The sequence below is a fragment of the Podarcis liolepis genome (genome assembly GCF_965112155.1).
Source record: "Podarcis liolepis genome assembly, chromosome: 9".
Lineage (NCBI taxonomy): Eukaryota > Metazoa > Chordata > Lepidosauria > Squamata > Lacertidae > Podarcis > Podarcis liolepis.
The window spans coordinates 36,197,232-36,213,368 of record NC_139564.1 but is presented as its reverse complement, the minus strand read 5'-3'; the positions used below and the strand labels follow the sequence as shown (position 1 = coordinate 36,213,368).

General features: G+C 39.7%; 1 protein-coding gene across 9 annotated transcripts in view; it reads left to right on the top strand.

The window, feature by feature from the left end:
- The window catches only part of INPP4B (inositol polyphosphate-4-phosphatase type II B), a gene marked incomplete at its 5' end in the record, with an annotated part of 265,188 nt that overhangs the window by 55,944 nt on the left and 193,107 nt on the right, over positions 1-16,137 (top strand). For all 9 annotated transcript variants that reach the window (XM_083519885.1, XM_083519879.1, XM_083519878.1 and 6 more), the window contains one exon: positions 1,827-1,891. In XM_083519885.1, the coding sequence (XP_083376011.1) occupies positions 1,874-1,891 (18 nt within the window). The remainder of the gene's footprint in view (positions 1-1,826; positions 1,892-16,137) is intronic.

Sequence of the window (16,137 nt, the reverse complement as noted above, 5' to 3'; positions counted from 1 at the left end):
CAGCAGTACAAAATGTAGTCTAACCGACTGTTTCACTCTAGACTGTGTGCTAGAGATGAGACACAGCCAATCTCCATTCACAGTGCAGTCCTAAACATGTTGAATCAGAATGAAACCCCACTGAGTTCAGTAGGACTTACTGTACTGCCAGGTAAATAAATATGGGATTGTAGACTCAGAGTTTTAACTTCTAGAGATCATGTGGAGGAAGCTTTAACCCCATGGAGGATGGCAGTGGTAGTACAGTATTGCCTGTTAACATATTTGAGCAAGGGATTCCCAAAAGTCAAAAATATGGAACAGAGCTTACGACATAGGGACTGTTCATGATAAACAGGCAGTTGAAGCATATGGAAATTTTATTTATTTTGCAATAACTAATGTAGGAGATCAGTTTTCTGAAGATAGCTGGATTTTTCTATTACCCCACCCATCAAGTTCATTTCTATCTCCTGTGGCCTGAATCAAGTTATTTCTTTTTTACTCACTAGGGACATGAATTAGCTTTCCAATACCAGGATGTTTGTGTTTTCAACCTTGCTTTGTCAATGGTTACAGTAACGGTTTCAGATGCATTTGAGTTCTAACATATCCAAGTCTGTCCTTTCGGCATTTCATTTCCTTGTAACTCGCCTGATTACAACCCTTCTTCCAACACAACTATGTTTATACAGTATACACCTGTCAACTTGGATAAGGTATTTTGGTACCTTAAAGACCAGCAAATCTATCATGGCATATGTTTTTGTTTTTTAAAAGACACTTTTAAAGTGACTTTTAAAGTGACAAAAGTCTCTGATGTTTTAATAGGTATTAGTTATATTGAACAGGGACACTGGTGGCACTGTGGGTTAAACCACTGTGCATCTTGGGCTTGCCAATCAAAAGGTCGGTGGTTCAAATCCCCATGATGAGGTGAGCTCCCATTGTTCGGTCCCAGCTCCTGCCAACCTAGCAGTTTGAAAGCAGGCAGTGCAAGTAGATAAATAGGTATTGCTCCAGCGGGAAGGTAAACGGCATTTCCGTGTGCTGCTCTGGTTTCACCAAAAGCGGCTTAGTCATGCTGGCCACATGACCTAGAAAAACTGTCTGTGGACAAACGTCAGCTCCCTAGGCCAGTAAAGCGAGATGAGCACTGCAACCCCAGAGTCATTCGCGGCTGGACCTAATTGTGAGGGGTCCCTTTACCTTTTTATATTGAACACCATCTTATGGGGGGGGGGTGCAGCTTTAAAAAGCTTCTGGCTGGCACTGGTTTTTAACACAGTGTGTTAATCTCTGAAGACAAGCTTTATTCTAGCCCACCTTGTCATGCAGAGCACCCCATCCTGTGCTTATGTCCTCATACCACTGTGTTGATGTTTTTAGGAATGACAAAAATAATCCAAATATTGCCTGTACGATGTGTGTTGTTTAGAGTAAAATAAATCAATTAAGTCTGTAACAACCCAGTGAAAAGAATAAATATTGAGTTTTCCCAGTAAGGTTCATCTGCTGAAGCAAAGTTTGCATGGTTGTCTCGTGCAAAAGAGCCAGTCTGTGTTCCCTTTTGCAAAATGGAACAAAGCAAAAGAAATCATCACCGAGTGTATGCTGCAGTCTCTAATTCTGTCAGCTGCAGGATAACTGGAAGCTTCTGGGAAGTTAATCTGACATTTAGCAGCATGTTATAAGTCAGCTGCCAAGTGAAGCTGATTTTTCATTAATGACTTCCCCATTAGAAATGAATCTTCTTTAAGAAGAAATATATGAAGAGAGGAGGGTATTATTTATTGTTGTCTTCATCATCGTCGTTATTATTAATACTATGCTGCTTTTGCATGCAGAGCCAAGAGAGAGATGGTGTCGTCTGAAAGGAAATCTGCTCTTTCTAATGAAAAATAAGAATAAGGTAATTCATTTCTTTCTTTTCCTTCATATTTGTGCCTTTTCCTGGATTTACGCAATTCTTTTCACTTTTTAAAAACCCCTTGGTATGATTCTATGGATAGAAATATTCAGTATTGTTGGCAGTAACCTAAACATTACCTTCCGTTTACCTTTATGGCTGTTTATAAAATGTGAGACATTCCTCAGTAGCATCAACAATGCTACTGAAAGATTGGCTGCATCAGAAATGACTTGAGGCCAAACAGTGTCCTAATTTGATGTGTAAAAGAAGATGTCAATCCAGAATCCTCCAGCAGACTTTTATTGACTGCAGAATCCACATTTTAATTCCTACTATTGTTACAGAAAGATAGAATTGGGGAGCTCTGCAATGCTTTTCTGGGGCTTTTTGTGCTGAATATTATTCTTACAATAGTGTCCGTTCTAGGAGAAAGTAGTTGTGTATATTTGCATTTCTTTTGATTCAGTTAAAAGAAGCTTTCAGAACCCGTTTTTAATTCAAGTTTTAAATCTTGGGATTTTGGGAAAAGAAACAAGGAATGAGAGGTTTAACTATTTTCATTATCTTTCACAGTTGACAAACCTTGACACATTTGGAGTCATGGCAATAGAAAGTGAGAAGCTAATTATTATTATTGTCTGGTTCAGACATTATAATTTTTGGAGGGGTCAGATAAGCCAGAACTGCTAATATGAAATTCAGATAACTTTATCTGTAGCAAGCATTGGTGGAATCTGTCTTTGTCGCTATCTCCTGCCACAAATAGCTTCAGTAAATGTTTATTTGGAGGGATTAATTTCTACTGAAAATAAAATTGTATAACATGTAGCATGATTGCAGCAGTGTAAAGGCTAGTTTCAGGTGGTTTTCTCCTTCTTTGAAAATTATACATATAAGAAATTAAAATGAAAACAGATAATCTAGGTCAGTTGTCTTCTGGAGGCTCAGTTCAGACATCATGCCACACTATGGCTCTAACTGTGGATTGTCAGTTCATATTTTACACCAAAGCACAGTAAGCCCAAACCATGACTTGCAAATCCATTTCAGACAATGGTGGGTTTTTTTGAATTCTGGTTTTCTCTCTGATTACTTACCTTCCTTAACCATGAGTTGACATAATGTCTGAATTAAGTTTACCTACCTCCTTGCTATTGCCGTGCCCTCCAAGGAACTCAAGTAGTACACATGGTTCTCTTCTCCACCTCCCACTCCGCATCTCATTAATTATCCAATAGAACCTATATTGCTTAATATGACACAACACACATCTAGGACTAGTTAACCAGAAGGCCTGCTGTGTTAGCTCCTGGGACACCATAGCTGATATACATATAGGGACTACATATGGCAAAATGCTTATACAGTGGTACCTCGGGTTAAGTACTTAATTCGTTCTGGAGGTCCATTCTTAACCTGAAACTGTTCTTAACCTGAAGCACCACTTTAGCTAATGGGGCCTCCTGCTGCCGCCGCGCTGTTCTTATCCTGAAGCAAAGTTCTTAACCTGAAGCACTATTTCTGGGTTAGCGGAGTCTGTAACCTGAAGTGTATGTAACCTGAAGCGTATGTAACCTGAGGTACCACTGTATATCACATAAGGATAGTAAGTTTTCAGACAATGTAAGTGAGTGACTAAGAATATTGTGGTGAGAACATTGTGTTCTTGTCTCCATCCTATGCATATTCAGGAAACCGTATGACCAGATCATACCCTTGTACAAATGAAAGCAGGTAGTTCATTGCAAATCTAAATATGTACAGGTTGCGCGCACACACAAAAACTGGATATGTGTAGTGTTACAGTATGGGTCATGAACCAGCATGTGTGTTTAAGCACTCATGTGTGTCCATATACCAACAAGAGGTTTAGGATCTTTTGCGGGAGTTATGACTTGCACTTATGAATATGTGTTTACCCACAAGAAGTTCCCACACACCAAAGGAATAAAGAAGACTTAGTTTATTATATGAAATAGAAGTGATGGAATATATATAAATGCTGCTTCAGACAGTAAAATTATAATTTAAGCAGGCAGAAATTTACACAATACATACACACCTTGATCTAAAGAGTGGCAGAAATAGCTAACTATTTTTTTAAAAGCCTGTAGAAAAGTGAGCTTGGCAATTTTGTCACAGAAACCTAGAATTAGTATAAAACCTAATTATGGTTTTGCAAGGCAGAAATGGAAAGGGAAGGATATAACTAGCCTTAAGCATGTGTATGCTGGTCCTTGAGGGGGTTGGATAAGTTCTGTTGAAGCTAGCAGAGCCAACTGCCTTCTGGGATTCTGGGGTTTTTAATATGTTTAGCTAATGCCTCCTAGTAGGAAATGGAAGGGCCTTGAAATGAACACATCCTGCCCTTTTCTCATCTTGCCCATTCTAGTGAGAAAATGACTAAAAACTGGGCAACCTTGTTTGCATAACAAAAGGATGAAAGGCTGTGAAAGTGAGCCATTAACTGAACCTGGCCACCTCTTAGTTTGTTCTCTGCCTTCAAATTATTCTGCCATGGTATGGATGGCTCCCAATGAGGAGTTGAGAATCCTGTACAGTGGTACCTTGGGTTACATATGCTTCAGGTTACATACGCTTCAGGTTACAAACTCCGCTAACCCAAAAATAGTAGCTCGGGTTAAGAACTTTGCTTCAGGATGAGAACAGAAATCATGCTCCGGCGGCGCGGCAGCAGCAGGAAGCCCCATTAGCTAAAGTGGTACTTCAGGTTAAGAACAGTTTCAGGTTAAGAACAGACCTCTGGAATGAATTAAGTACTTAACCCGAGGTACCACTGTGCTTGGAAACTAAATTTCCATGTGTTAATTTTTACAGGGTGTAAGGAACTCAGGATATTCCTGGGTGTCTTTCAAGAGACTAGACTGGAATCAGACTTATAACAAGGCCACCAGAAGGTTCACGGTGGGGTATCCCTTGTCATATTTAGCCATGTCAGTCTTCTAACTTATGCCATGATCTACAGACATAGACCATATCATAAGTTTAGATTCACAGGGGTTTGAGAGTTGGGGTTTCTCACCATGATTGCACTCATTCTCCTAAGCATGTTCAGTACACACACTTCCAGTTATCTGCTTCATAAGGGCCAGAAATTATTTCTTGCAGAGGGCCATATTTGAGAAATGCATGAAATATGGTTAAGTGACTGGTGGAGCAACTTTTGATTCAGGGCATGTAACCATATTCCCTGCCAACCTAGTTAGATTGAATTTCAGTAATGCAATGAAGGTATGGACCTAGATTTAGGTCAGGAGATGCTTCCATCTTAATGTTTTTTCCACGTATTCAAATGAACGCTTGATGTAGGACATTTACTGTGACCACCAAGTATAGCTAACCACATTATGTGAACATATTGGCCAATAGCTCTGGATCGGCTGGTGAATGTGTCAAGTCATGGAACCTCAGATAATGCAGATATATGGCTGATTTCTCTTTTTCCTTTCTCCCAATTCCTGCATGGCATATGAAGGATTTAAAATGCTTATATAATCAGACAGCTATTAAGACATTTCACAGATATCTAGGTCACACCTTTTCACATGGAGAAACGTCTGCTGTTGGTTGCTTTCATGGTATCAAAATTACCATTATTAAGTTTCTGAAAAAAATGTTTTTGTCTATCTAGCAGACTCGTAAGTTCTCTCTCGGTAAACTATTCAGTATTAGAAATTTGATCTTATTGAGAACCTTTCCATGTGACCTTTCTAGCTTCTCAAACTTCTGAATGCTTATATATTTGCTTTATGCAAACTGTATTAGGTACAAAAGGAGTATGAAACCTAATTATGGTTTTTCTGTGCAATAATTGTTCCATGGGGCCCTGAATAAATATGAGTGTAGAAGTACATGTTTTAAAACCTACTTTAATGTTTTTATTTAAAAGTGGATTTGTGATCAGTAGGCTGTAGTAATTTCCTTAGAATAATCATTACTATCATTTGTAGTATATCCTTCTTAGCTTGCAGCTTAATGATGCAGTAGTAAGGACTGTTCCCATCTATTAGCTCAATTTGCCCCTGTGCATGAACGGCACATTTATATTGCTTAGAAACTTCAGATTCTTTGTGTAGGATTTTGAAAAGTGCATTTCAAGCCTGCTCAAAGTTAATTTGTATGCTTTATATAAATTAACTTGTTAAATCCCGCAAATTCCACATTTCTTAGTTTAAGTTTAGATCATTTTAAATACTGCTTCGGTTGGTATTCAGGTGGGTTCCTTGTACAATTGTGAAGCTGCCAAACATTTGCTTTAACCTAACTACCATTAAAAATGGTTCTCTCTGAAAGCAAGTTTTGTGTGACATATTAAGGCTGCTGTGAATTTTTATGGTAACCTTTTAATCCATCTGGAATTGAGGGGTCTGACTGAAAGTAATGTAAGGCTCTTAGCTGTGCAAGCATGAAGGTGAATGTAGTCATATGCTTAATGATCAAGTGTATTTAAATAAAAAGTGAGGAATGTACTGCTGTGTGACTTGCTCCGTAATGAATTGCGTTTCCATAAACCAGTTGCATTCCTAGGCACAGGAGTGCTGGTAGGCAAGATGAATGAGCAAATTGAAATATCCACATTGCCAGTAATTTTAAGCTTTCTTGCAATGTTTGTAAAAGCTTTATGTAAACTACATTCTTACAGCTTATATCACAGGTTTTAATGTATTATTACCAGTTGACAGAAAAGCATCAAAGTAAAATTGTTGATTGATTCATAAATCAATAATTGCAGTTTATGTGTTAGGGGAAAAAATGTGAGAATAATGGCTTGTTTTAAGTGTTGTGATGTGGCGTGCATAGTAATCACCTATAAAGCTGTGAAAAGGTTATGCAGGGTTTCAAAGCATGCCAGTGAAAAATGTAGACTATGAATTTTTATAGACAAAAAAACTCTCCATGGTGGGTTTTTTAATAGCTTGTGTTCTTTGATTTCCCATGCTTAAAGATGACTCTGGCTGCGTAGATGTAATGTGAAATCATGGTTTGTCTAGCTAAACTTGTTTTGTGTTAATGTCTATGTGCAGATGCTTATGTGAATGATCATTGGGCTCATGAAATCCTGCCTCCCTTTCTTTGTCTTGTACATGGCAGCTTGGAGATCACAAGCTTTCTTTTCCATTTTAAAGCAACCAATTTGTCATTGTGAGTGAACCCAGACAAACAGTGGTCATTTTAAACTTTGGTTCAGATATAAGAGCTTTTTTTTTTAGCTTTTATAAGTCAATTTAATAGTGAGAGAGGACTAACGGGATCTTGATTAAGACCTAAATGGACAGAATTGAACTTGCTGATATATCCACTTTAGCAATTTCATGCTAGAGTGTCCATTTGACCTCCTTTTGTTAGATAATTTTGAATTTCTGGTCTGCAGTCAAACGTTTTCAGATATTCAAATGACCTCACATTGGTTTCTGCATGGTGCTATTTTTTTATGGCAGGTTTGTGCCCATTTGTTCTTTTGAGTAGAGACTGATCTGTTTGTCCTATGCAGAGTGGCTTTGTTGGCAGGTGATGTTAGGGACTGAAGAGGCCTGTGAAATTTGGGTCAACCAATTTCCTCATGAGTTATCTTCCTTAGCACCAAACCTCTGCTTTAAGCACCAATTTACTATTGTTGCTCTGTGTAAATGTTCATTTCTTTTTTAAAACCTATCCTGGCCACAGATACCCAGGACAACAATCAACTACTCTTATAACACCTCCTTCTATATATTTTATATCCATGCAGTCCAGAATATGCATAATTTCTAAGTGAGAACCTGCAACCTCTATAACAGAAAACTAAGAGATGGTGAGGACTGACGTGGGTGCAAGCTGTTTAGGGAGGAGGGTGGGGGAAAATATGGCATGGATTATGCAATTTATACAATTACACAAAGTGTTTGTGTGAAATGTTGCAGAGGATTAATATAAACATGTAATATAAACAGAGAAAATGTTGTATCAAATGTCTCCGGCCAAAGAATATACTGCAGTGTTACTTGCTGCGTTCTAATACATGTTCTGCATGTTTGGGTTTTATCTGAATTGAACAAAAAAAGCGGGGGTGGGTTTGCACATAACCCTAACCTGTTTGACAGTTGTTTTAGCTAATATCTGCCCATTGCAGAACATGGGTAAAAACTCAGAACTCATTTGCAAATATCAGTTGTGTATAATTAGCTTGATAGCCGTGAAGCTGGTCTAATTGAACTGCTGTGTTTATGTGATGCCATTAAACATCTTCTGGTGTCAGCCTTTGGCCTGCAGCACAATATTGCATTCACCGTGGGGAGGGCACAGATGATAGCACCTCTGTGAAAAATATTCTAGTTGCCCTAATATTTATGAGTATCTTGGTACCTCGGGTTACAGATGCTTCAGGTTACAGACTCCGCTAACCCAGAAATAGTACCTCGGGTTGAGAACTTTGCTTCAGGATGAGAACAGAAATTGCGTGGCGGTGGAAGGCCCCATTAGCTAAAGTGGTACCTGAGGTTAAGAACAGTTTCAAGTTAAGAATGGACCTCCAGAATGAATTAAGTTCTTAACCCAAGGTAGCACTGTACTTATAGGACAGTGCCATTCTGTTGAATGTGTCTGTTCTCCTGAAAGTGCTCTTTCTTAAAAGGGTCTTCATGAAGTTATGGAAGCTCTTAGTATGACTAGGGTGCGAAGATAAGTGCCTTTCTTAAATGTTGGGGCAGAGAGATCATGAAATACTGCATCCTAGTAGTAAATGGAGCGTGTGAAGCTTTTTACTTGGCAAAGGTGCTTCTTTCAAAAGGAAAATGTTTTCCTATGAAGGGGAATTTTCTTAGTTTATGTGCATATCTCAGCAGGGTCTCTAAATTCTAATTTGCTGAAAGCAAAAGCAACTTTCTCCCAATAAAATGCGTTTATCTCCCTTTGCACTCATGGTTTGGGAGAAGGAAGAGGACTCTCTTTCATTTTCCCAAACCTCTCCATTGTTAAATCAGCTCAATTCTTGACCATTATTTCAGCATCACAGGTTTTAATCCCTAAACTTGAAGAGCTGCTGCTCTTAGACATAATCAGCGAGTCACTGGCTTGCTGTGTTAGAACCTTGATTGTTAGCTGCCCTCTCTCTTAAAAAAGGTAAAGGGACTCCTGACCATTAGGTCCCCTTGTGACCGACTCTGGGGTTGCGGTGCTCATCTCGCTTTATTGACCAAGGGAGCTGGTGTACAGCTTCCAGGTCATGTGGCCAGCATGACTAAGCCGCTTCTGATGAACCGGAGCAGCGCACGGAAATGCCATTTACCTTCCCGCTGGAGCAGTACCTATTTATCTACTTGCACTTTGACGTGCTTTCGAACTGCTAGGTTGGCAGGAGCAGGGACCAAGCAATGGGCGCTCACACTGTCGTGGGGATTCGAACCGCCAACCTTCTGATCGGCAAATCCTAGCCTCTGTGGTTTAACCCACAGCGCCACCCGCGTCCCATCCTCTCTCTTACAGCACTGCAAACATTTCTGAACAAAGCAAGCCAGCCTTATAATGTGCCGATTTAGAATATGTTTCACCAAATGGAAGCCCTCCCTTGCAGTTGCTAAGTTGTGGCATTAAAGGGTACTACACATATACTTTTTTCAGGGCTTTGAAGTGCAAATGTCCACCTGAGCAGATGTGGGTACTTGGGGTTTCTCAGGCTGATGCCATTTGAATGCCCATCCAAGAGCAAATTAATGTAATCAGCCTTGATTCAAAAATCTGCTCTGTGTACGCCACTGTATTGAAAAACACTGAACGAGCCTCTGCCTAACTTCTTTACTAGCCATCAAAGGCATCAGAGCTCCTTATGTGATCGTCTTGGAAGTCCCTTTCATGATAAAGATGACCAACCACAGTGTTCCAGTAGAACAATGGTTCCTGACCCAGAACCTTAAGATTTATTCTTCTCTGTAGAACTCCTTGTGTGCCTTTCACATGAGCTGCTTTCTCCCACACCAAGATGATCTCTGTTGTGGAGTGTTGTGTGGAAAACCCCCCAAATATCTATTTTTTATTAGTTGTCCATTTGTATGTGGTAGTATATAATTGCACCCAAAACACTTGCATGTTTTAGATATGGTGGTTGCCCTTCATACTGGCTATTGCTGAGAAGGGGAAATGCCATATAAGAAAGTACCCCTTGCTGATGTTCTTATCTGCTTTATAATGTGAGTTGACAGTAGGTGGCAGCAGTAAACTCCTTTGCTGAAGACCCTCCTGGTTTTGTGGACTTTTAGAAATATTAATATGTTTTCTGGGAATCTGATTTATGAAGATGAAGGCAAGTCAGGGATGAGAAATCTCTGCTGTGTAGTAGGATATGTTCAGAGCTTATGGAATAAGATGTGTACATGGAGTAAAGATTTTAGATGGGCCCTTCAGCCATCGTGCAACTTAAGAATAAGTACTGGTGCTGGCTGACTCTGGGTTCTTGATGTAATGTATTGCTTGTCCCACTGCGATGTTTCCAGAGAAACTGCATCTTTTATCCCTCCCTCAGCTTCAATATATGGTGACTTGTGTAGCATAGTATGGTGAATTGTCATTTTACCAGGGCATCTGTGGCACTCTTGAGAGCACTGTTGGCATGCTGGAAAGCCTGCTTATAGGCCTTTATGTGCTAACGCACACGAAAGATTTCTGTGTTTAGTTAAAATACTTAAAAGCAGCTTGTTCTGTACTAACTCAGCCATTATAATGTAGGTCAGGGAGGAGGAAAAAAGGAAGGTAATTTCATTAAATGTAGCTATCCAGCTTAGTTTTTTCTATTATTCTTAACAAGTTTTTTCTCTTAAAAAACAGTGCAGTACTTGCTAAGAAACCTCCTAACAAAATTGCCATCCAGCATTAACATTGGTTCACAGCTTGCTGAGATTTTATTATTGTTGGCTCTCAGCAATAACATATCCCTCCCCCAAATATTTTATTCTAAGACCTTCTTCAACATCCTTTCATCACCTCCCATTTTGTTTCTTTCCCAATAAATAAGCTTATATAACTGAGGTGTACGTGAGAGAGAGAGGGAGGGAGAGAGAGACTGGAGGAAGAGAGATGGACAGACAGTCAGAGACTTTCTAGTAGAATAAACACATGACCAGTTCCAAGTGTTCCTCTGAGGGGAAAATGTGATAAAAAAGGAGAGGTTGTCAGCAGTGCTGTAGATTAACTCAGTAAAGCTAATGGATCAATTCTTCGTGGGAATAAAACTAAATTCGTCTGCAAAATATATTGCATATAACTGCTGCATCAAGTACTGAAGTTCTCCTGTCCAAAACCTCTAGGTACTCTGATTTCATTGGTTCTTGAATTAACAGAATGCAGTACTGTGAAGCAAATTTTATTAGGATTATGAAGTATTTGCAGCTGTTCTATTCTGTCTCTCTCTTGTCTTCTCTTTACTGATGATTGGAGACTGCTGCATTAAAGGGTTCATGTTTACAGGATGACCAAAGCAACCGAGGGTTAAACAAACCACTTTTCCTCTTCAGAGCAAGATTTAAAGACTTGGTTTTTAATGGAGTTCTTGTATTTTCTGAAAGGCAGTTGTGTAAAGGTATCATTCGCTTAACAACATGTCTTAAGGCTTGATTTTGTAATGTGTTAAGAACATGTTGTGTGTCAGCACAGCACATTTCGGTTTCCTGAAGGAAAAGGTAGAACAATTATAAATGGTCTGATAACTGAGTGAGGTGTAGCCGTCTGAAGAGATGAGTGTTGGTCATAATGGGAGATGTTCTAGTCCTTTCAACAGCTTGATATGGGCAGATTCCCCCCTCCCCTTTGGTACTCATAGTATTTGGAGTATTCGGAGAACTTGTACAACTATGCCCAGGTTTTATTGTAAGAGATTGGTGGTGGTAATGAACTTTTTTCAAACATTCCATGCCAAGTGTTCCATGTCAGTCCAGTACATGTGTGATTGGAAGCCAAATCATGGTTTTCTGATATGTAAATGAACCTGTCCTGATCCTTTGGCTCTCATACTCCCCCTTCCTTTCTCATTTCTTTGTATGCCATATGAAATTGAAAGTTCCCACTTTTGCTTTTAAACTAACCATATTTCATTTTGGTGTCTGAATTCTGGAAACTGGGTTTTTTTAGATCCAACCTGGATCTGAAGCCACAGGATCTGGGGTTAGTTGCAAATTGGAAATGGAGACATTTGCAGGCTCAGATATAAAACTTGGAAATTGTGATTGCTTCTTGCTTCTGAATTGTTATAATTCCATGGCGATCTGTTTGAAAGTTTTGTACACCTTTGGAACACATAAGTGTTATCCTAAATGAATTAATTGTGAATTTACTTGGAATCCAGGTACCAAATTATAGAACATTAGTTGACAAGTAAATATGTGATAATCTTGAAGAAGATGCATGGAATGTTTAAAATTAAACAATATTCTAAACCATATTTTGTGCATTTTTGTTGTTGTTTTGTATTTAGCTTGATCCCTTATAGCAGTTAACACTACAAAGATCAACTTCCACAGCTATATAGCTTTTGTAGCCCAGCTCCTTACCTTCATTTTGGTGTATATTATGGCTGAATTGGTTCGTTGCTTACAGAGCTGCAGTGGTTTCCCCAAAACTGGCCTAACTTACACCGCATAGTGTAACACCTTGAAAATGAGGTTCAGCACCTTTTTTGGGGAGCAGGGAAAACTACTACCCACATTTTCTTTTTCACCATATGTAGAATTGATCTGGAATGGCTGCCCGCTTTTAACATGCCTGTGCTGTTGCAAGTAAAAAAATGACATTGTGGCTAGCCTACTAATTATTCATCCTGCTTTCCTGCTAACAAATTATCACCTTTTATGGAATTTTAAACCACAGCACTTCTGGTCTATGAGCAAAATGTGTCATAAGCTCTGAAAAGTACATTTCATCATGTGGATTGCTCATTGCTGTATGACATTATCTACTTATTTATCAAATGCCTGGTATCTTACAGGAGTGAATGAGCCTTTAAGTGGTTATGGAAGTAAGACAGCACAGGAAGAAAGAAATATTGGTTTTTGCTACCAAGATCACACATGCTGTGCACATGGACTGAGATAATTGGGCCACTCTGTCTTCTCCCCACCTGTTAGCTCCTTTTTATCAAAAAAGTGAATGCTATTCTAGGCTGCATCCCTTGTCCAGATCAAGGGAAATGATAGTACCACTCTATTCTGCCTTGGTCAGACAACACCTGTAGTTCTGCATACAATTCTAGGCACCTCGGTTTAAGAAGGATGTTGACAGGCTGGAATGTGTGCAGAGAAGGTGACCAAGATGATCAAGGGACTGGTAACCAAGCCTTATGAGGAATGGTTGAGGGAATTGGGTTTGTTTAGCCTGGTAAAGAGGAGGCTGAGAAACTAAATTATAGCCATCTTCAAATATCTTAAGGGCTGTCACATAGAAGATGGAGCAAACTTGTCTTCTCCTGCTCCAGAGGCTAGGACCTGAACCAATGGCTTCAAGTTACAAGAGAGGAACTTGCAACTAAACATCAGGAATAACAGAAAGAGCTATTCAACAGTGGAGCAGACTCCCTTGGGGTGTCATGAACTCTCCTTCATTGGAGGTTTTTTAGCAGAGGTTGGAGGCCATCTGTCATGGATGCTTTAGTTGAGATTCCTGCATTTGCAGGGGTTGGACTACATGACCCTCAAGGTCCTTTCCAACTCTATAATTCTCTGATTGTCTGTTTCTCAATTGATCTCATATCTAGCTGGCTTTGCAGCTGGACAACCCCCGTGTGAATTTCCCTATAGAATATGAGCTGGCAAGGCATTTGGGATACACTTCAGTTTCCTCCTCCTGCTGATAAATAATTGAAATGTATGTGGACGTGATGAGGATAGATTTGTTTACAAACTTGGCTGGAAGAGGAATATCTTTCATTCTTTTAATGTCAATTCTAAACAAATTTCTAAAGATATATACTAGATAGAAAACTGGTGATTTGTATCAAAAGAAAGTATGCTGGTAGGAACACAAGTATGAGCTATAATTTTTTTTTTTTTTTAGCAATGAATGCTAATGTTGACTTGCTTTACAAACTAAAGCTGGGCAATGGAGAACTGCTATTGTGAATCAGCAGTCCAATTTTGGTTTTAATGTGCATTAAATACTAGGAGCTTGGGACTTATGCACCTGTTCTCATTACCTCTGAACATTTGTTCCTCATGGTCAGCTCCTCACAGGTGACAAGTGAGATGGGACAATGAGCCCCATAGGATCTCTCTGCTGGTATCGAAGTCTTATTTACCCATTAATCATGTAATTAAAGCCAGAGGTGAAGAAAGTACCTGAGGATAATATCAATTCCAAATATAGACAAAATCAAGTATGTTTTTGTGCAAGCTTTGAAAAAACTGCACACACACACACACCCTGCTTACAGAGAGGATCATTTGGCTAAATATATTTTTGCCCATTTAACTTTCTGGCATTATGAAACACAAATTCCCCAGTTAAACGACCATTTACTTGCTGTGCTCTTGAGAAACAACTGGCCTGCAAAAACCACAAAAGCTGAAAAGGCAGCAGCAACCCAAGTGAATAATAAAATATATTGCTGTGCCAGTTGGTGCACAAGGGTGTATTGTAAAATAAGTATTGAATCCAATTTATTATGAAGTGAAGTGGCAGTATTCATCTTAATGATGGGTTGAATCTAGAATTCCTTGTGTGAAGTTGTGCACATAAAATGGGATGCTCTTGGATCTCTCCTGCCCCCCCCCCCCGGCAATCCCCTGAAAATATGGTCTGGAGGGTTTAAGAGACCCTCTGGAGCAGTATAGAGGGTAACTCGGGGGCTGCAGCAGGAACTCAAGGAAAATCTCTCACCTTCTATTTCCTTTTGCCCATCTACACATTCAGCAGGCAGTAAGGGGGCTCTGTGGTTGCATCATTCTGCAGGCAACAGGGCTGGACAGAAGGATACCTCCAACCAAGAAAAACAACAACCCCTATCACCTGGTGTAAAGGTGGTCTGGATCACTCTATAAATAAAGCGATCTTCATGTGGTTTGAATGTTTTATTCAAACAAATTTTGTAAAGAATACAACTCATACTCTGACATTACAGAAAAATAAAGGCACTGTGAAATTTTAAGACAACTGTACTTGAATCCCTGTAACTGAGTGAGAGTTCTCTGTCCTTTGATCTGAAACAACCTGATTTGGGGAATCAACATCTTCCTTTGCACACCAATGTCCTTCCACTCAGACACATATCTAGACTTACCTTCCTGGGAAGCCGATACCAACTTCCTGGGTGCCAAAGAAGATGACTACTGTAACAGTAGTGAACAGGGATTTGCCAGATACAGAGGAGCAGTCCTGTAGGAGCTCTGCTGTAACAGCAGCACAAAGGTCACATGAGTGACTGTGATCTGCTTGTTCTGGAGCAGTGATCCCCCCAGCCTGATACCCTCCAGATATTTTTCACTACAATTCCCAGTCAGCATAACCAATAATTTGATATGATGGGAACTGTAGTCCAGAACTTCTGGCACCACATTGAGGGAGACTTCTCTGGTGCCTCCTGACTCCAGTCCTCCAGGTTCCCTTGCACAGATTGCTATATAGTGTTTGATTTGGGAAAAAGAAGAAATGTTCTGGGAGGTGCAAAAGATCTGCAGGTTTAATAGTCTCTATGATATAATTCCACAGAGCCTAGAAGATCATTTGGAAGCAGCTTTGCTGTCAAGCAGGCATCAAGTGGCATTGAAAAGAATCTGTTCTGTTGAATTCACTATAGTGCCTGACCATGCTGCTATCTACTCCAAGATATGATTAGCAAACCACAAATCAGGATGAATTACTGTGTCAGGCACATGACCCTAAATGAGATAACTTCTCACAACCTTCTGCAATGCCAGATTGCCACACAAATGGATAATTTGTTCCATCCTTTAGACCCTTGAAAACACTGTCGGTCACAGCCTGACCCCTAACACTATAGGAAAGCAATGAAAAAATTATTGGATTGTTGGCAGTTCTGCGTATCTCCAATTGTGACACCCCACCCTTCTTAAGAGATCTTTGGCCTAGAAGTACCTGAGTGCAGCTGCAAGTTATTCTTGATGGAAAGCCCATCTTGCCAAATCCCAGCAGGATTAAACTGATCAAAAAAGGACAGCCACCTTTTCAAAGGCATCCTTGAGTTCTTTTAGTTGCCCTGAGATCATGATGGAGAGTCAGGTATGCTGCCTGTAGCCATAACCAGCCACATG